Source organism: Mauremys mutica, chromosome 24, assembly GCF_020497125.1.
Source record: "Mauremys mutica isolate MM-2020 ecotype Southern chromosome 24, ASM2049712v1, whole genome shotgun sequence".
Lineage (NCBI taxonomy): Eukaryota > Metazoa > Chordata > Testudines > Geoemydidae > Mauremys > Mauremys mutica.
Window position 1 is genome coordinate 9461789 of NC_059095.1, and position 20355 is coordinate 9482143.

General features: G+C 50.9%; 1 protein-coding gene across 2 annotated transcripts; it reads left to right on the forward strand.

The window, feature by feature from the left end:
• Positions 1-187: 187 nt before the first annotated feature.
• Positions 188-13934, forward strand: LOC123355996 (acidic leucine-rich nuclear phosphoprotein 32 family member B). 2 transcript variants are annotated; one of them, XM_044998904.1, is made up of 7 exons: positions 188-330; positions 6580-6729; positions 8471-8593; positions 9126-9327; positions 9711-9829; positions 10368-10413; positions 11967-13934. In XM_044998904.1, exons 1-7 carry the CDS (start codon positions 277-279, stop codon positions 12053-12055), a joined length of 783 nt encoding a protein of 260 aa, XP_044854839.1. In that variant the 5' UTR covers positions 188-276; the 3' UTR covers positions 12056-13934. The 2 variants fall into 2 exon arrangements, with proteins under 2 accessions (XP_044854839.1, XP_044854840.1); XM_044998905.1 differs by having other exon boundaries at positions 9714-9829.
• Positions 13935-20355: the final 6421 nt, after the last annotated feature.

Consider the following 20355-nt stretch of genomic DNA (forward strand, 5'->3'; position numbering starts at 1 on the left):
GCCCGAGGTGGCGCAGGGCGGGTCCCGGCCGGCAGGGGGCGCCGCAGGGCGGGCGGCCCGAGGTGGCGCAGGGCGGGTCCCGGCCGGCAGGGGGCGCCGCAGGGCGGGCGGCCCGAGGTGGCGCAGGGCGGGTCCCGGCCGGCAGGGGGCGCTGCCCCGTAGGTTCCCCCTTTGTTGCCTTTGGCGCCTTCCTCTATATAAGCGGCTCGGCGGCGGCGGCGCTCTCCTGGCTCGGGCGGCGGCGCGGGGTCTGAGGTGCGCGGCCGGCGGCGCAGGATGGAGATGGAGAAGCGGCTCACGCTGGAGCTGCGGAACAAGAAGCCGGCGGAGGTGAGCGGGGCCGCCCCCGACACGTGTCCCCGGGCGCGGGGCCGCCTGGCCGGCGGCTGCCGTGTGGGGCGGGGAGCCCCCTCAGGGCGGTGTGGGGGGGCAGCTGGGGGAGGGGGGGCAGGAGAGGCCCCGGGCGGGGGGGCAGCTGGGGGCGGGGGGGGCAGGAGAGGCCCCGGGCGGGGGGGCAGTTGGGGGCGGGGGAGGGGCAGGAGAGGCCCCGGGCGGGGGGGCAGCTGGGGGCGGGGGGGGCAGGAGAGGCCCCGGGCGGGCGGGGGGGGCAGTTGGGGGCGGGGGGGGGGCAGGAGAGGCCCCGGCCGGGGGCGGGGGGGCAGTTGGGGGAGGGGCAGGAGAGGCCCCGGCCGGGGGCGGGGGGGGGGCAGGGAGAGGCTCCTGCCCCGGTTAGGGCCCGCGGGCTGCCTGTCCCGGTCCCGCGTGGGGAGGACGCTCGTGCCGGTGCGTGGCGCGGCGCGGGGGGTGCGGGGCGGGTGTCGCCGTTCCCGGGCTCGGGGCGCCCGCGGCGGAGCTGGGGGAGCCCGGCGGGCGGCCCCGCTCCGGGGGCGGCGGCGGCGGCGAGTCGGGGCCCGGCGGGCTTGGCGGCGGGTTTCCCGCGGGCGCCTGGCGAGCGGCCTGTGCTGGGGTGCGCGGACGGAGCCGAGCGGCGCACGTGTGCGGAGGGGCCGGGGCTTGTCCCAGCGCTGCATGGCCGGGCGGGCCGTGGGGCTCGGGGCTTTTCTCCAGAAAACCGAGACGGCGAAGTCTCCTCAGCGGGGGAAGCGGCAGCTCGGGGGAGGGAGCGGAGCCGCTTTCCAGCCGGAGCGGATGGTGTGCGGGGGCCCATCCGCCGTGGCAGGGAACTCGTGTTCATGGCTATTGAAATGCAGATCCTGTTAACATGGCCGAAGCGTGACTTGCCTGAAGCCCTAACCGTGGCCGCCCGTGATCAGCGGGACCTTCTCAGACTTCGGCCCCCCTTCCAGTCCCCCCGATCGGTCTCGTGCACCCCGGGTTTGGTCCTAAAAACACACAGTGCCCCAGCACACTAGTACTGAAAAATTGCTCTTCTAATTTGGATCATATAGGTATAAAATCAATTGGAATATAAATATTGTATTTACATTTCAGGGTATAGTACATAGAGTAGTATAAACAAGTCATTGTATGAACTTTTAGTTTGTACTTCACTCGTGCTTTTTATGTAGCCTGTTGTAAAACTAGGCAAATATTTAGATGTGTTGATGGACCCCCTGGAAGACCTCAGTGTACCCCGGCTCTAGAACATGGTTTTTTTTAAATCGTTTGTAAAACTTGCATCTGGTGGCCCCTGCCCAGTCCCATGATGTTTAACCGTGTTCTCTCCTGGACTGTGTTGCCTTTTTAATTTACCCTGAACAGGTTACTTGCCAGTGAGGATGGGCCCCTGAAACACACGTGTGGCACTCAGACATGTTCGATCTGTCCTCAGAGAAGGTTCCATACGTCTCTTGCCCCAGAATTTGATGTTACTGGGTTAAAAATGAGCCCAGGGCTTTTGTAATTTTTTTTAACTGGTATTTATTCCTTGTACTGTGACTGGCCTTTCCCCACTCAGTGTAGCTGTGCACAGAGCTCTTCTATTTGAGAGCTTTATTCAATAAACTGTCTCCTCGCTTTTCTCCACGTCACCCACATGAATAATCCTGTTGAGTCTCTCTGGCGCACTTCAGCATGTCATGACTGCTTTGCCTCCTCCCTGTTACCCTTCATGGCCTTCCCTAACTGCACCATGCGTGGCACCTGGCTCCTCTGACGCTTTGATGCCCCCTGTAGTATTTATTTCAGGCCTCCTGCCCTGTTCAGAGTTTGTGGTGAGTGTTGGCTGGTTTCATGGACTGCTTGTGAAAATAATATACCAGATGTCTTATGACATCAAAAATGGATTCCACTGATGCTTGGCAGGGGCAGTTCCTGGACTCTGAATCAGGGTTTTGGCTTTGAAGCTTGCCCAGGCTAATACAACCCTTTTCTTTCTTCCATTCCCGCCCCTAATTGTTTGCATGTGGTTCAAGTGGGCACTTTTTTGAGTTACTAGAAGTTGGGACTATTGTCACCAATGACTTTGTCTAGGTTAAGAATAAAAACCCCTTTCTTCAGGCTAGGAGTCGGCTCAACTTGATTGTGTCTACATTGGTGTTCAGTGGGGTTTTCAGTTAACACTTGATTAGGTTTTTAACTCTAAAATGGAGCTAATGGTGTTGAACTGGCTGCATTTTTAGTGGGGTTTTCAATACAGTTAAGTTAGCACTATTGAGCAAACTCATTTCTGGTGTGGGGGTATGACACCCTTTGTGCTAGTCTAGATGAGGGCCAAGGTGGCTTGTCACTGGTAAATGGATGATTGGCTCCTCAAACCTGGCTTTTGTGGGGTTTCTTAGCTGTTTCACCACCTTGTAAAAATGCTGTCGATGAGCATTGGGAGTAGTATGGGAGTGGGGGTTCAGAGAGAACTGGTGAAGGAATGGGGTAGATCCATGCTCCAGTGTGACGGCTGAGACCCCAGACTTGGTTTTGTTAATACCATGGGCTTCTTGCAATTTTTAAAATAAAAACATGTTCATGAAATAAAGTGGAGCCAGTATTTTGCTAGGTTTATCCCTGCACTGCGGTGATTGCAATGTCAGGATTGCAGCATTGGGCTAACATATGGGCAGAAGAAAGGACAAGTGACTGTTCAGTCTTTCACTGAGCAAAAGGAGTGAAATGTAAACAATAAAGCAGCAGCATAGATAGGACACATTAGTGACTGTGCCGTTATTTGTGTTGTGGCAGCTCCCAGGAGCCCCAGTCATGAACCAGGATTCCACTGTGCTAGGTGTAGTACAAAAATCATTATTGCTACAGTCTCAGCAGCGGTATTGTCATGGCCGGGAATGGCAGGTGAGTGTGCAGGAGATTTTGGAAGCAACTGGAGAGCGAACAAGACTCTGGCAGCTGAAGGGCTGTGTTTGTAGGCTTCTGGAGAAAGAAGAATGAAAACATTGATGGCCTTTAAAGCACTGGAGGGTATCGAAGTCACTGGGACTCAGTGCAGTAGAGAGCTAGGCAGATCTGCCTTGATGGTGGAACTACTGAGACTGAGTTCAGCTGGCGAGGAATCATTTGAAATTCCCTAGTTGGTCCCTGGTAAAAAGAGTGGAACAACCTGACCTGCCTGTTGATCTGCAGGAATTCCTGGTGATGTAACCTGCAATTTGGAAGGGACTTACGGCCTGTTTAAAATCTAGTCTGATTCTCTGCTAGGTTTCCCTATGTTTGGCCAGCCTGTTGGCACTGTGGCTCCCTTCTGGCTAGTCTTAGACCCAGTTCTCTAGAGAGCAGCAGGAGGCTGCTAAACTGTTTCCCCAGTGCTCATTGGGGGCACTTAACTTGAATTTCCCCTGCACTCTTCCCCCATCTTGTAATGATGCTCTGCTCTGATCCTCTGCTGTAGCCACCCCAATTCTAGTTGGCTTTTGTCCAGGTGTTGGGCTTGCGGCTACACCTTGCAGTAGTAATAGGAGTGGAGCTGAGTTTCCAGGCTACCGAAAGGAGTACAGGGGTTCCTGCTGCTCAGCTTACCACCTGAACCCCCAGGGTTGTGAAAATGAACTTTCTCATGTTGAAGGTTGAAGAGGGGATGTCCTGCCCAGTATCCAAGCCCTAGGGATCAAGAGCTGACCCTCTCCCCCACCTCTGCTTGAGATACTTCTAGGTTATGTGATTCTTCCCTGTCTGGAATTGGGGCAGCTGAAAAATTCACCTTGTGAACTGGGGAAAAGTCAAGCTAGCAGAACAGGGTTTGCTGCTATTACTGTTCTCTACCTAGTGCAAATGAGTTCATGGGGAAAGGAATAAAGAACTCTAACCTTCCTCCCTCGTCTTCCCCAAATGTAACTGAATATGTTGGGTGTGAGAAGGGAGCTGTTCCTATGTGTTTCTTAATATAGGGAAATGTGAAGGCATAAGGTGGACATTGAGTGCTGTGACTTGGGTAGGAGAGATCCTTGCTGTTGGTCTCAAGATGAAATTGCCCTACAAAACTGAGTCCTCCTGCAGTGGGAGGAGTTAAGTCTCTTGGGGATGGCTGGTGCAACAAGATATGGGAGGGTCAGCATAAAGAATGGGGGATCTCTGGTAATGCCTGATCTCTGGGGAGAGGAGTTGATCTGTATGGCTTTGAGTAACTTCTCCCTTTTCTAAAAAAACAGGAGTACTTGTGGCACCTTAAAGACTAACAAATTTATTTTAGCATGAGCTTTCGTGAGCTAAAGCTCACTGCCTTGGCTGTTCAGCCAACCAGCTGGTTGGAAAGATCTTTTGCCTTGCAAAGCTATTGGTGGCTAGCACCTCCTTAGCCAAGCAAGGAATGCTGCCCCCGCCTTCTGGTGGGGCCAGTTCAACTGCATTGTTGCTGGAGTGCTTAGACAACACAGCTGACTAGCTGAATCTTGAGCATTGGACTCCTGCATCCTTCAGAAGTGCTTTGTCCTTCATGCCTGGGTTCATGGGTGCTGGCTTGACTTGCTATAAATACCAGGCTTTGCTTATAACAAGGCTTCCCTCTTACCTAGGGACAACCTTGCAGTCTAGGTGACATTTATGTAGGGAGATAAGGTCTTGCTCTTTGGCAAGCCAGAGGAATGGTGTGGATCAACTTTAAATAAGGCTAGGAACGTAAGGACAATTGTGGGCATTAAATAGGACCTGACTAGGGCTAGACAAAATGCTTTCTAGATGGTGGGATTGCAGGGGAGGCAGTAATAGCAGGAACTGGAGTATAAAACTTAAAACCAACTGCAGGGTACCCTGGGTCTCTTACAAACTGAGTATTGTTTTTACATTTTGCAGCACATTAGTCATTCATATTCACTCATTACTTCAATGTTGCAAGCAAAAAGAAACTAAAGTATGTGAAGTGGCAAAGAGGGTGGCTTGTGCTTGCTGCTTGACTCTAAGAAACTCTTCCCACTACCAATTTTAAAGTTTCTTTAGAAGTGGTTAATGTGCCTGTTAAGAAACTGTCTTTAAATGTGGGGTTAATGTGATCATTCTAAAATGGGTTAAACAGTTTTTCTGGTCAATGTGAACCAAGCAAAACACCTTCAAAGCAACTTTCTGATTGATGGTTGGTCCACCCAAAAGCTGTAGTTGCTACAGAGGAGGTGGGATTCAAAGGATGAGTTTGGAGAGCGTCTGTAGTTTTTTAACCAAGGATGTGACTTTTGGCCTGCTTTGAAGAACATGTAGGACAAGAGCCCATTTTGGAAATTGAGCCTGTAACAACTGCTGTTGGAGTACTGGGACTGAACCCTGCTCGTTTCTGGGGTTCTTGTCATGCATGTTTGCCTATCTGACAAGTCATCAGAAGCAGCATGTGTGGCTGTGGGATGCATTTGCATCAATTGAAAGGAGTGGATTATTTTACTGTGGTAAATACTGAGTGTATATGAGGTCTGGGTGTGAGCTGGCCATCTTACAAACTTTGTTTAAAAAAAAAAAGAGTCAGGGCAGAGGAATTGTCATATACCCTGCTGGCTGGGGACTAGTGCATAAAGTAGATGGAGAGTATGGCCGTTGAGCCGGGCTGGAAATGCTACTTTAAAAGATTTTCCAGCGTAAGGGGGAAATCCAGATGAATGGAAAGATGGGACCCAAAGGGGATTAGTAACTGGATAAAACCTTGTAGTTTCAAATCTGGGTGAAAATAATTGCCATAGGAAAGCTCTTTGGTGCCTTATATGAAATGAGTTGAGATATTTCAGTTCAGCTCAGTTTTGATGCCCTTGTTAACATTCACTGCTCGGATGCCACAAATTACCTGGACCACAGAGACTGAACCTTTTTTAGAGATGATCCCGCCATATCTTGGTGACATGGCATAGTGGCAGTGAAGTTTATCACGGCCTGTACTTGAACTGGGGGTAGGACTGTGGTATCTAGGGACTGCCAGTCTGGCACCTTGTACCCACGCTAAGGTAAACTTGGTTTACAAATAGTGGATTACTTGCATACACCCTTAGCAGGGTGGGTGAGAGGGGTTTATTTGGTATTGGTGCCTTAGACCGGTGCATAATGCTTCAATCTTACATTGGTCCCACTCAGGAGCTTGATCTTAATGGGTTAATTTGGTAGGTTAATACAAATTGATTTTTAGAGCTGAGAGACTCCAGCAGTTGTAAGTGACAATGATGGCTCCTTGTGCCAGCTCCTGAGTGTTTCTCCTTCCTTCTCTAGGTGAAGGAGCTGGTGCTGGATAACTGCCGCTCGGACGATGGGAAGATCGTCGGCCTTTCCTCGGACTTTGAAAATCTGGAGTTCCTCAGCATGATCAACGTCAACCTGCTGTCTGTCTCCAATCTCCCCAAGCTCAACAAGCTCCGCAAGGTAAACTAAGGGGTGGTGCCAGTCGGACGTGAGGCTGTGAAGCCCTACCATGAGTCTTCTGGCAAATGGGGCAGTAGCGGCTGGCGTTAGAGCTGAGCTGTCCTTATAGCGATTACTCCATCCCCTTGTATAGCTGTCCTCAAACTAGAGACCACTTCTGAGGATCTTGGCCTCTTCCCTCAGCCTCCCCTCTCATAGGGGCTTCATGCCGCTTGGTGCTGCAGTTACCTTACTACTTTGAAGTGCTGAGCAAAAATCTTTTTCCAAACTGAAGTATGTTAAAGAAATATTTCTTAAAAAGCAGGGAAGGCCTGAAGCCTAAATTAATCTCCCTCTAGCCCATATGCGTGGACCACACTAGAAAAATTCGGTTGCTGGTCCCTGGGTGCTAATAGCTGGCTTGGCACCAGTTCAGAAGCCCAGGGGTCGTCTTCATCTCAGGCTTTCACGGTGGTTTCTCAACTCTTGCTGCCCTCAGCGTGTCCCTCTCTACACCTGCGGCTAACCTAGCATGGGAACTTGTTGCTGACACCTGTTGTGGGTGCTGCCTTACATCACTCAGCAGTAGGGGGAAGGGGCCTGAGCCTCTCAGGCGCTGCTTTGCTGCACATAATGTTTATATGGGGGTTAATCAAATAGATGTGGGAGCAATAACCAAGCAGAATGACTGTACAGTCTCATTTAACCATTTAATAATCTTCAGTCCTCCCTTTAGAGGTTGAAGATGCTATGTCTGATGGCGATCACCCTATGTGCATGTGACCCCAATTTGCTGGAAAGCGCTGTGCTCTTAGCAGATGCCTGTGACTCTGATCCCAGAGCAACACTGCCTTTGGAGCTTACCTCATTGTGCATGGCTGGCTATGCTAGCTTCTTTCTGAAAATTTCCACCACTGCAGACACCTCTGGAGTGGCTGCATGTGGTAGGGTGGAGTGAGTTCCAGGGTGGCTGCTGGCATTTTAAGCATTACCATATTTTCTGTGAAACAATGGTTGAAATGCAGGCAGCTGCCTGGAGTCTTGTCTGCAGTAGCCCTGCCACCAGTGGAGATGCCGCGGTGTGAAATCTTCTGGAAGAAAGGATCCGTGTAACCAAGGTTGTAAAGATCCTTGGCCATTTCATATCACTGACCTTGTGCTCTGACTGGTGTAAACATGCCCCTTGTAGCTGAAGTGTTAGTGATCCCCCCCCCCCCCCCCCCCGTCAGGCATGTAGGAGAGTGGAGGAGTAAACCTGACATTATTGCTTTTAACTTGGATTTTTTGGCACTGCTTCTTAACTTGAGGGATTGTTACTAGTGTTCCATGTACGGCCTTGAGTGGGTTCAATAGAGCTCCCTCCTGACATGATCATTCCGCTGTTTGTGTTAGGGATGGGAGGGTGTCAGAGCTGTATTGGAAAACTGCCCAAATCCCCTGTCCTGATTCGTTATTTCCCTCCCTTTCCAAACAGCAAATATTCCGGGGGAGGAAAGGGGCTCATGTTTGCCTGCTGTGGGTTACATAATGAAGTTAAAATGGATTCTTAATCTGCAATTTATAGGTAGCAAGTTCTAGTGGTTAGAGAACGGGGTTGGGAGTCTGGACCAGAACACAGGAGTCCATGCTCTGACTCACTTTGTGGCCTTAGAGAGTCCTTGACTTGGGTGAATAACATTCCCATTTTGCAGATGGGAGTGTTATTCACCAATGTCAAGAGTTGAGAACCTCTATAGCAGTGCATCTAAATATTTCCTGGCAGCTGGAGCTGAGCGATAACCGGATCTCCGGTGGCCTTGAAGTTCTAGCGGAGAGGACCCCTAACCTGACCCACTTGAATCTAAGTGGCAACAAGATCAAGGACATCAACACCCTGGAGCCCCTGGTGAGTGAAAGGCCCTGTGCATGGATCTAACTGATAGAGGCTGTTTCCTTTGGGCGTCATGTGGGTGCAGCTGAAGTCAACCAGTCTTGATAACGGTTCCAGCAGCACTTCATGGTTCTAATGTGAACTGACGAGTTGCCCAATATGTGGCTGGGCTCCTCTGTCTGGAAAACCAGCAGCCAGTTGCTAAAGGAACATGAAATTGGGCTGGATGAGCAAAACCGTGGATGGTAGTGTGCTCAGTGTCCACCTGGGAAAGGACTCCTAAGGGTTCAGGCAGTGTTTGAGGTAGGTGGCACCTGGGTGTATCATGGCGATGACTTGCTTGGCCCCCATGGGGGTGTCTGACATCAGTCCTAGGTTTTCTAGGGGGCACATATTACAAAAAATAGTATGCATGAAAGAGTTACTTTACTATAGGTCAGGTAGTAAACTCCCTGCTCCAGGCACATCCTAATGTCTCCCTCATCCCTTTGCTCATAGCAAGTTTACCAGAATGGTCTCCTAATGGCCTAACAATTAATCTTTGCAGAAGAAACTGCCAAATCTGCATAGCCTGGACCTCTTCAACTGCGAGGTGACAATGCTGATCAACTACCGGGAGAGCATGTTTGCCCTTCTGCCCCAGCTCACCTACTTGGATGGGTTTGATGCCGATGACCAGGAGGCCCCTGACTCGGACCCTGAAGCAGATGGTGATGGGCTGGATGATGAATATGATGAGAACGGAGAAGGTAAAGGGGGCTTGGAGTGGTTCTCTGTAATTGCCTCCCACCTATTTCACTAGCCACCCCCCACCGACCACCTCAGTAGTGGTGTGAACTCCTTGCCAAAGTCTAATCTTTGGTAATCCCATCTCCCCCAGGCATGAACTGGAAAACCAAACTTGATTTAAACCAGCTGGGCTTGTCAGTTGACATACCTCCCATGCGTAGGTCTGTTCTGTGGGCACAGGGCTTTACCTAATGCCAGTGGGGCTGTTCTGGGTTAGTTGCTTTTTATGAGTTGGCACATCTGTGCCAAAAGCTGTCTGGCTGCATTTCCTGGTTCCTTGTCCCTGGTGTGTTGCTTTGAGCACATTGGTGGGGAACCCACTCATCTCCCTTTGTTGTGGTAGAAGGTGAGGAAGAGGATGATGATGAGGAAGATGAGTTGGATGAGGAAGTTATTGATGACGAAGAGGAGGATGAAGATGATCTGGAAGGTGAAGAGGAAGAAGATGGAGTCGATGATGAGGTGAGGCTATTCTTGTTGGCTTGACATCAGTGTGAGCCTTTGGGGCTGCCTGTCAGTAAATATTTCATCTGTACCCTTGCTGATGAAAATCAGTCCTCCTGAGAAACTTTGTAATCTGGCCAAGTATCTGTATCCTTGCCTGAGGCTAGTCTCATTCAAGAAAAGAGCTTCCTAGGTAGTCAGCTGCTCTGGGAAGCGATGCCTGGATTCCTAATGCTGTAGGTAGGGATGGTATGAGGGTGGAAACACCTTGCTGTGTTTCCAGGCGGCATTACAATTTCTCTTTGTGCCCACAAGTTCCTGTCCCTGTGGGATGAAGGATGAGGAAGGGGAGCAGGCATCAGGGTGCAAGGAGGGGGGCTAATTTTGTTACTTGGCCATTTTGAGTTCCTGTGCTGCCAGAAGGCAATGTCCTCTTGAAGTCACACTTGAAGAGACCATGAATGATTGGAGTGGAAAAGGAATTAGATCTCTAGTCACTGGATCTTGGTCCTTGTACAAACACAGATTCTTATTTATTTATTTATTTTAACTCAAGGAGGAAGAGGATGAGGAGGATGAAGATGACGATGAAGGTGAGGAGGGTGAGTAGATCTAATTCTCCTAATTAAGATGCAGCACTCACAAAGGTAGCATTAATCTACCACTACTCTGATGCAAACAGTCACTGTCTCCTTTTGGGGCCTGAGCAATAGAACTAAGCACTTTTATCTTTTATGGCAAGGAAGTCTTGCTCCTGTCACCACTGAACCAGGACACTGCCCCATAGCTAAATAAAATGTTAAGTATTGAGGTTGGGAAACAAAGCACACAAGTCAGAAAATTCAAAGTTAGGGCTTCCACTCTACTACCCAGTGCATCCTGTGTGCGCCATGGGAATGTATTAGTTGCACTAAACATCAGTCCCAAACTGCACATACTGTGGTGTTGTGGTCAGTCTAGCATTAGGAACACTAACTTTTGAGTTTCCTTAACTGATAGTTTTTCCAGCCATAATGCTGCACTGATTTTTGCATTTGATTTGCACATTTAAGGGAAAAGACCTGGTATGTCTTTAACTGCAGGTGCTTGTTGTTTTAAACCGCTATTGGGCGGTGAGATCTGAGTGTGCTAATGTAAACATGCTGAGTGAACATTCAGTGCAGCTAACTCAGACTAAATCCCTCTCAGGTAGAATCCATTTTCCTTCCTCCATGAGCTCTATAAAACAAGCCATGTTTTGTAGCTTCCAGCCTCAGATCCTTGAGTCCCTGTTTCTTTTGCGACTTACGGGGAAATGGCTGACCTGACTTTGCACACTTACCAAAATAAGACTGCTTCGACCTGAGACCAACCATGAATCTACAGCCCAAGAGAAACTGGTTAACACTAGAACTACATTATACCACCCTCCCAAGACATTTAAAACAGTCAGTATTAATAGGTTGTCAATTGCTAAAAAGCTGATCAGGTAGATTGGCAAAATATCCCAGTTCTGTGTAATTCAATATAATACTCTGGAAGGAGGAGAGGGTCTAATGGAAGCTCTGCTGTGTTAGCATTTTTATAAAGTGCTTGTTCTAGGAACTGTGGTTTCTTTTAGACTGTAGCTAGGGTCTCGCGTCACTCTAGGCAACAAAGCACTGGGCATCTCCTTTCTAACTTTGACGTAAGTCCCCTAGATAGTTGAAGACTGGATCTGGATGGGCTTGCGTATAGTTGATTAAAATATTTGTAAGGGTATTTATAGGAAAATGGAGGTTGGCACAACTCTTGAATGACAAATCTCCAAGAATAAGCTTGGCAGAGAGTCTCAAAAGTGGTGATTTTAAGTGCCTCCGGTTTTGGGTGCCCAATTTCACACCTTGAGAAAAAGGACATTTAGAGTTCAGGTGCCCACAGTATCTAAAATTTGGGCCCTCTGAAGTATCTCAAGAGCACCAAAAAGCACTCGTCACTGGAAAATCTTGCCCAAGGCTTTTGCTTGGTTGCCACGTACAATGGAACAGTGGGTGGGACTCCATCCAACAGCTGCTGTGATTCTAGTTCATACTTGTTCCCCTGCAAGATGTGTAGCTTAAATAGCCTGTGAAGAATGAGATCAAATGCTGTTCTGCAAGACTGCGAATAGAATTTAATTCTTCCTCCCTCCCTGCAGACCTTCCACAGGGAGAGAAGAGAAAACGAGATCTAGAGGATGAGGGAGAGGAAGATCCAGAAGATGAAGAGGATGAGGAGGATGACTGATAATCCTAGCGAGCCAATCAGTTTTACGGACTATGACTGTGCTTGTCCTAACCTCCCCATTGTGTCCATGTGAGACTGTAAATCCCCCTCTCCTGGCCCCTCCCCCTTTTGTATGGCTGCAGTGTCCACAATATATTTTTTTAAGACGTAGAATACAGTAGGCGTTCAGGGGAATCTTTCCATACAAGCCTCACTTTCTCACAAGTATTTTATGACCAAAGGCTTTCTCCGTTCTGTGGTTTGCGCAGCATTTTGCAAAAAAAAAGTTCTCCTCCTAGAGCATCTCATATCTGAAATCAACCTTACCACATGGGACCGAGAGCTCCAACAACCCTTTGCCATCCCACATGACCACAAGAGGCGAATGAACGCTCACCGCCCCAGCATGCATGTCCTCAGCCCAGCATTTGAAGAAGCTGCGAGCATTCTGTGCAGCGGATGCAAACTCTGCTTGTGTAAGTGGACTCTGAAAGCAAACAGTCACCCAAGGTGAACTGAAATAACAGTTGTGTGATAGTTGGAGATGCTTGAAGATACTCTAGCGATTGGGGGTGGGAGGGGAAAGGGCTTGGGTCCCTGAGAGAATCTGCTCTTTGCTGCATCTCAGACCTGTTAGGAGGAACTTTGCAGTAGCCTTGTCTCTTGCTTTCCTATTTCTTTTATAAACTGGAATTTTTTTTACCCATTAGCCACTTCTTTGTAGCTTTCAGTTCTTGGATGTCTGCAAAGTAATTATGGTTGGCAGCTGTGAATGTCTTCACTTGCCATAAGGAGGCTTTCTCCACCCTCTGCCAACCTACACCTTCACGGAAGAATAGGAAACATCAGGCAAGGGGATACTGCACTGCTACCAAACTGCATTTTCACTGTACAGAACACACTCTAACCATTATTACTGTGATGCACCTAAATCGGCATTCACCGGGAGACCGTGGTAGCCTAAATATTCTCAGGGTCCTTCTGGCTAGCCAGTAACAGCTCTCAACGGTGGCCTCAGTTACTAGCCTGGTGCATGTACACCTCCCCTTTTCCTTTTCAGAGTGATGAGAAGTCCCGCTCGTTCCCATTTATGCACTATGTGCTGTGACAGCTGTCTCTTCCCTTTCACTCCCAGCCCGTAGGAGTGGAGCCACTGCTTCTCTGACCTGTTGGAGGCATTTTTTAGAACAGGGAGGTGGAATCCTGCCAAGTGCAACAAGGGATTTCTGACCTGTGTTCACATGATACATCTGTTAGTTTCTAAGGAGAGCTTTGGCTCCATGGAATCAAAGGGCATTAACCAACCCTTCAGTATTGAGTGCCTAGTGATCTCTGCTCAGATAGGTTGGTGAGAGCGGGGGAGAGCAACTACCTTTTAACCAGGTTTATGGGGGTGTTCCCTGAGGCTTTATACTAATGCAGATGCATTGGCACTTAACAGGGTTCTCCCTCAGCCACTGCAGACAAATATGTCATCCCCCAGCAGTTACATGTATTCCTCTTGCAGCAAGAAGAGAAAAATCTCACACCCCTCCTATAAAAAGCAATGTTTGCAAAGGTGCATTGGGTACTGCAGCACATCTGGATTTCTAGCCTTGCCCTTGTCTCTTGCATTGTACAGTAGCTATAACCATTCAAAGATAAACTTCTCCTGTAAAATGCAAACTGAGTAACTTATAAATGCTAAAGGAATTTAAAAAAAAATTCAGAGCAGCAGTTGATATTTTTAATTTTTTCCCTGCATTTTTTCAGCAGATTGTATGGATTTTATATTAGCCTAGTATCTGTCAGGTTTCGATTGGTCAGATTAGTCCCAGAAATAAGGATCTTCACCCCTTTTGTATCTTTTTTGTTACAAAATTTGGATAAAACTTTTAATAAAGACTTCAGTTTTTAAAAACCTATTGTAATGGATGGTGTGTTCACTGCTCCTTGGGGAAATCAGCACTGGGTGAGACACATGGGAGTGTTTCGTCCACTCTCTTGCTCAGAGCAGGGTTTTCAGTCCAGGACTCCTCAATCTAGAAGCACAGTTTATGGCCAACTTTTCTTGTGAGTGCCAGGATCTCTCTGGGAAGCCAGTGATTACTTTGTCTCTGGTTATCTTTCATAGCTAATAATGTAGGCGCAAGCTCTCTATTGCTGCTTCATGATGTATAAAGATCATCTCAGGCTTAGAAATATGCTTTTTACTCTTGAAATAATATGTAGCCTTCATTTCTCTCTTTGCTGGAACGGAAGACCTGGTTTCTTTCCAATCCTGCTTGGGGGTGGGAATAGCTCAGTGGTTTGAGCATTGGCCCCCTAAACCCAGGGTTATGAGTTCAATCCTTGAGGGGGCCACTTACAGATTTTTGCTCCAAAAATCTGTCTGGGGATTGGTCCTGCTTTGAGCAGGGGGTTGGACTAGATACCTCCTGAGGTCCCTTCCAACCTTGAGATTCTATGATTGGCTTTTCTGTAGAATCCACACTTGCCCCACATTGCAGAAGCATTTTCCCATGGCCAAGTGCTTAAAGGCACACTGGCCAAGCATGGTGCCTAGACCACTCACATGCCTTAGGAGTCTTGGTTTGCAAAAGACCCTTGGTTTCCAATAACCCTGTCTGAGGAATTGTACTCAAGCCCTGCAGCCTACTGCCAGGGCCACTCTGGGTGCAAAGGAAGTGTAGCATCCTAAAATGAGATGGAAAAGGCCTTACCAGCTGGATTTCCATCTTCCTCCCTCCCCCATAACAGTGGCAGGGTGGTTCTAGTATATTGCATTGGGCTTTGCTGGCTTTAAACAGTCGGTTCCCCATGCCCCATCATGCTGTAAACAAGGGGAAGTTGCATCCCAATAGTGACTGATCAAACTCTTCCTCTGGGATCTGGAAGGGCCCCCAAATCCTGCATGCTGCTCTGGCCAGCCGAGCTACCTTATGGTGTCAGGAGAAGGCCTGGCTGCTACAGCAGGGTGGCAAGGGAGGCAGCACCGGCAACCATGACTGCACAAGGACAAAATCAAGTGCTCACACTTACCCAAGAGCAGCAAGTTGGGAAGCAGGTGCCCCTAGGAAGGATGGGCTGACAACCTAGAGTCGTTCCCATGGGTTCTGCAGTAGGTCCTGAGCACTGGTCTGCCGCTGCAGAGCCACTTTGGCTAGTTTCCGATCCCACCTCTAGGCTGCTGGGAGGCCGTTTTGCCAGCCTCTGATTCCCCCTGGTGGTCAGACACCCACTTCCTTCCCTTCTGGTGGCGAACAGGAGACTCTGGCCCTTTGCTGGGGTCAGAGCACTGATCAAGGACACTGCAAATCTCATGCTCTGCTCTTCGGGGGCTGGGCTTTCCCCTAGCCTAGCAGGTGGGCAGATCTCTGGGGAAGGGACTAGCTTGGGCTCCAGGGTGGGGGGTGAGGGACCGTGAACAATCCCTGCTCCCACTCTGTTTCCTGCTGCTCTCCAGCACTCGCCCCTGGCCAGTTCGCTGTGTGGGGCGAGGCTGCTATTGCTGAGTAGCATGTTCCCTTCATCGCACCAGCAGGGATGTGGCTGATTCTGGGAGCTGGTGGGAAAAGGAGCGTGTGGCCTGTCAGATGGCTGGGATGCCCCCTTTGGTTTTTCAGTGCAAAGGGAAGGGCCAGTGCTCTTAAATATTTAATGACAGTATTGCCCAGAGGTCCCGAACCAGATCAGGATCCCTGTGTCCTAGGTGCTGTACAGACATGAGACAGTCCCAAGGACCCTGCTGTCTAAATAGATCAGGCAAAAGGTGATAGGTTAAATGGAGGTGCAAGAATGAAAGAGACTTGCCCAAGCTCAGTGAGGCAGCCAGGCTGCTGCTGCCTCCAGGGAGCTGCTTGTCCTTCCCTGGAGAGATGGTCCCACAGCCTGACTGGCAGGAAGTTCCTCCTGATCGCCAGTGTATTTGCTCCTGGATCTGGCCCAAATACCCTTTGCTGTGGTACCGGGCTCTGTGAGACACAGGCATGTCCTCTCCCTTCCCCAGCGGACTTGCCGAAGCTGTTCCCGCAACCCAGCCCCTCGGCTCAGCCATGTTACAGCTGCCCTCTCTCTGGGTGGAGTGCGCTCGGTGCACCCTCAGCTCTGCACTGACGCAGCCGGCTGCTGTGCTGGCTTCTTGCTGCCTTTGCATTGTCTCAGACGTCCTCTCCTATGTGAATTCCATGGGCGCTGGGGCTGCTCCCCACCCCTGGGAGCTGACTCATGCAGGGTGTAGTTGCCACAGGCAAGGCTGAGGAAGGCTTTGCCGTTGGAGTTGCCTGTACAGAGAGCTGCTGGATGGAGGGGAGTTAACCCTTCATGGGCTTGGAGGAACTGCTCACCACCAGTGCTGGGGTCGGGGGAGTGGCTGCCTCCCCCTCGGCTCTGACTAGCCCTGTGTAAGATGACTGTAGCGTTCCCCCAATCCCCTAGGACCTACTGGCCAAGTTCCCCTATGGCTCCCATCACTGGTACGGGACTGCCTCCCACTAGAGCCGCGGTTCTCAAACTGGGGGGCTGGGCCCCAAAGCGGGTCACGCCTAGGCACCATTGAAACCGTGTTAGTATTTAATCGGTTAACCAATGAAAGGGGGAGGGGCTGGGGGTTAAGCGTTAGGGTGGGTTAACTGGTAAGACTAATGCTCAACAGTTTCCTGTTTTACCTCCCTCATCACAACCCTTTTAATGCGGTCGCCCAGGCTGGCTTAGACTTGACTGGAGCGGTGGGGCTCAGGTTACAGGCCCCCTTGGGCTTTGACTCCTTCCCTGCCTGGGGCGGTGAGGATCAGGCTTGGCCCTGCCCGCACCCAGGGCGGTGGCACTTGGGCGGACTCAGGCTGTGGTCCTCCCTCTTGGGGTGGTAGTGATTTTTGTTGGGGGGGTCACAGTGCCAGGAAGTTTGAGACCCCCGCACTAGTGCATCAAGCAATGTGACCTGCATCCTCTGGCTTGTTTGCGCCTGTCCTCTTTCCCGGGGGAGGCTTGGGGGTGTGTGGAGTGGTTTGTTTTGGTAGGGTTTTGTTTTGCAGTTGTCTTACTGGTCAACCTCTGTTTATGCTGGAGAAATGTGCGTGGCCCAGGCCCCGGCATGCCTGAAAAGCCAGTGGAGAGAGCTGCAGCCAGGTTTGAGGTGCTCACGTTGGGCTGTGTCGCTGAGGAGCTGGGCGCAGCGTTCTGAGTTAAGGGTTTCCTGAGGGCTGGTTGCCTCCTGCCCAGGACTATGGTGTTGCTATGGGCCAGCTGAGTGGGGACAAAGCCTGGAATAGGTGATGCCAGAGCATCATTCACCAGGCTAGGATAGTGTCTCCCAACCACCGGGTGAGGAGAGCAAGCGTCACTAGCAGATGCAGCTATGTGAGAGCTCAGTGTTGCGGACGTCTCCAGGAGCCTCCTGAATTGACCAAGGGTGGGGGTGAAGCTTCAACCAGGGCCTGCACTACAGCTGCAACCTCTTCAAAGTGCTTTCCTGGTGTGCCCCTCCTCACCTCCCCCCCCCCCCAAGCACCTCTGCTGTGCTCAGGTGGAGCCTGCTGATCTCAGCTGAGCGGTGGGGGAAGGATAAGTAGAGCTGGGTACTATCTGCCCAGCTGTACTGGCCGAGTTCCTGGCAGCTGATCAGCTTCACCTAGTGAAGGCAAATATGAGCAGAGTCAGAATTGAGCCTTGGGGGGGAAGGGGGGGTGGGAGGTGGAGTCGCAGGACTGAGGGCCAGTTTCCATGCTCCAGGTAGCCAAGTATTAAATCCATGTTACAGCTGAGGCCCAGCAAGAGAAACTTCTCCAAGGTCCCCCAGGGCTGGGGCAGACCCTGTGGCTACCAGCCTCCCTGCTGCATTAGCCTGCCCCTTACCCAGAGGGTGGTGTGTGACTCCAGCAGCTTGGCGCAGTCCTCTGCTGAGTGTTCACACTGGCCGGTGGGGGTGGGGGTGGCTTGCCCAGAGCAACGTGGGACAGAGGTGCCACTATTTGCATTTCCCAGCCCCAGCCTGTGGAGTGAAATAGTGCCTGGACCCCTTCAAGGGACGCGCTTTGCTCTGTGGCAAGCGATAAGTAGTGGTGCCCCTCAGGGGTCTGTACTGGGCCCAGTGCTATTCACCATCTTCCTCAATGAGCTGGAAAAAGGGGTGAACGGCGAGGTGGCAAAATTTGCAAATGATCCAAAACTACTCAGGATAGTTCAGTCTAAAGCAGCCGGGGAAGAGCTACAAGGGGACTTGGCAAAACTGGGTGACAGGGCACCAAACTGGTGGATGAAATTCAGTGATAAATGCAAAGTGATGCACATTGGAAAATGTAATCCCAACTATCTGTATAAAATGATGGGGTCTAAATTAGCTGTTACCATGCAAGAAAGCATTGGGGAGAGTTTGCTGAAAACAGCCCCTCAATGTGTGGGGGCAGCTAAAAAAGTGAACAGAAGGTTGGGACTCATTTGGAAAGGGATAGACAATAAAAGAGAAAATATCAATTGCCTCTATATAAAGCCATGATGTGCCCCATCTTGAAAACAGCATGCAGAGCAGGTCGCCCCAGCTCAGAAAAGATACATTGGAACTGGAAAAGGTACAGAAAAGGGCAACAAAAATGATGACAAGGATGGAATAGCTTCCATATGAGGGGAGACTACTAAGACCTGGGATGTTTTAGCTTGGGAAACACATGCCGAAGGGAGGAGGGCTGTGATTGAGGGAGGCAGAGCCTATAAAATCATGCTGTGGGTGGAGAACATACGCAAGGATGTGTGATTTACTCCAGCTCCTAACACAAGAACTAGGGGTCAGCAAATGGCATTAATAGGCGGCGGGTTTAAAACAAACAAAAGGAAGTGGTTTTTTTCCCCTCCAAACAGCCAGTGGAACTCTGCCAGAGGATGCTGTGAAGGCCAAGCCTAGCAGGGGTCAAAAAGGAGCTAGCTAAGTTCATAGGGGGAGGGTAGCAATAGGTCCATCAATGGCTATGGGGCAGGGATGGTGTCTCTAGTCTGTGTTTGCCAGAAGCTGGGAAGGGGTGACAGGGGATGGAGCACTTGATGATTCCCTGTTCAGTCCCTCTGGGGCACCTGGCACTGGCCACTGTCTGAAGACAGGACACGGGGCTAGATGGACCAGTTGTCTGACCCAGTCTGGCCCTTCTTATGAATGGTGAACCTAGCACCATAGCTGCTTCCAGGCTGCTCCTGGAGCACTGTGGGTGGGTGGGTGGTAAACAAGAGGCTGGCACAGAGTAACTGCTGGGGAAAAGGCCCTGCACCTCTCTGGGCAGCGAGCTGCCTCCTTAGTGTCATGAGTGTAAGATCCATGGCCCAGGCCCTCTCCCTTCCCGAGGTGCATGTAACACACTGGGCATGGGGGAGGAGAAGGGGGTCACCGTCACTACAACTAATTAACAAGTGAGGCCAAACAGCTGCAGCTTCCCTATCTTCTTTACCCCACCCCCGTGTGAGACAAACAGCCTCTGGCCGGCCTTAGAAGAGGTCGGTGGGCAGCAGCTTAGGTTTTCTTAAACCAGGCTGCCATGAGATCACGAGCCACCCCTCAACTAGGGAGGATTTTAACCTGGCCAGGCTGAAGTGGTTTTACTGAACAAAATCCCCTCTCACCTCTTGCCAGGTTTGGCTCCTGCTACCATCAGTGACCCTGGCTTGCAAGGCAAAGGCAGCGCTTTGCTGCTCTCTGGGCCATGAACCAGTTGCAGCAGGAGTGGAGGGAAGTTCCCCGTCTCTCCAGCCTGGGGTTACACTTGATCCCGCTCAATCCCACTCCCTGCACACCGTAGCCAGGTCCGCCTCCCCCCTCGGCTAGATCCAGCTGGCTCAGCAGGCGGCTTCTGGGCCCTTGCTCTCCCGTCCCCGAGAGCTGGATTAACCAGCCGGCAGAAAAAAACCCTCTGCAGCCGTAGCTTTGGGCACGTCCCTGAGGGTCAGATTTCGAGCCAGGCTCAGATCCCAGCAAGGTGCAGACTGAGGGGGCCAGTTTCACACAGCAGCAGAGCTGGGGGGGGGAAGGGGGAGCCCTTTTGAAAACCAGACCCACCCCCACTCTGCCTCTGTCTCCCCTGCTGGGAGGCACAGCGAGCTCTGCCTGGTTTTCTTAGAGCGTAAGCACCAAAGGGCAAAGAGGCGCTGGGTGTTTGCCCAGCAGGTCCCAGCCTGCAGGCGCTGCCAGCGGAAGACACCAGGCCTGCTCCTGGCCAGCTCCCTGGTGCTGTCAGCTTCCTGCTCCCCAAAAAGCAGAATCCTGCAGGTTGGCCGTGTCCCCATCTTCCTGGCACAGTGCTCTGAGGGAAGCAGGGGTGGCTCGGCCAGGCCAGGCCCTGCCATTACCCTGTTCCAAATCAATT

Coding starts and splice junctions, on each gene's coding strand:
- LOC123355996 (XM_044998904.1), top strand. CDS start 277: ATGGAGATGGAGAAGCGGCTCACGCTGGAGCTGCGGAACAAGAAGCCG. Junction 331..6,579: donor GGAACAAGAAGCCGGCGGAG/GTGAGCGGGGCC, acceptor TTCCTTCTCTAG/GTGAAGGAGCTGGTGCTGGA. Junction 9,830..10,367: donor AAGATGGAGTCGATGATGAG/GTGAGGCTATTC, acceptor TTTTAACTCAAG/GAGGAAGAGGATGAGGAGGA.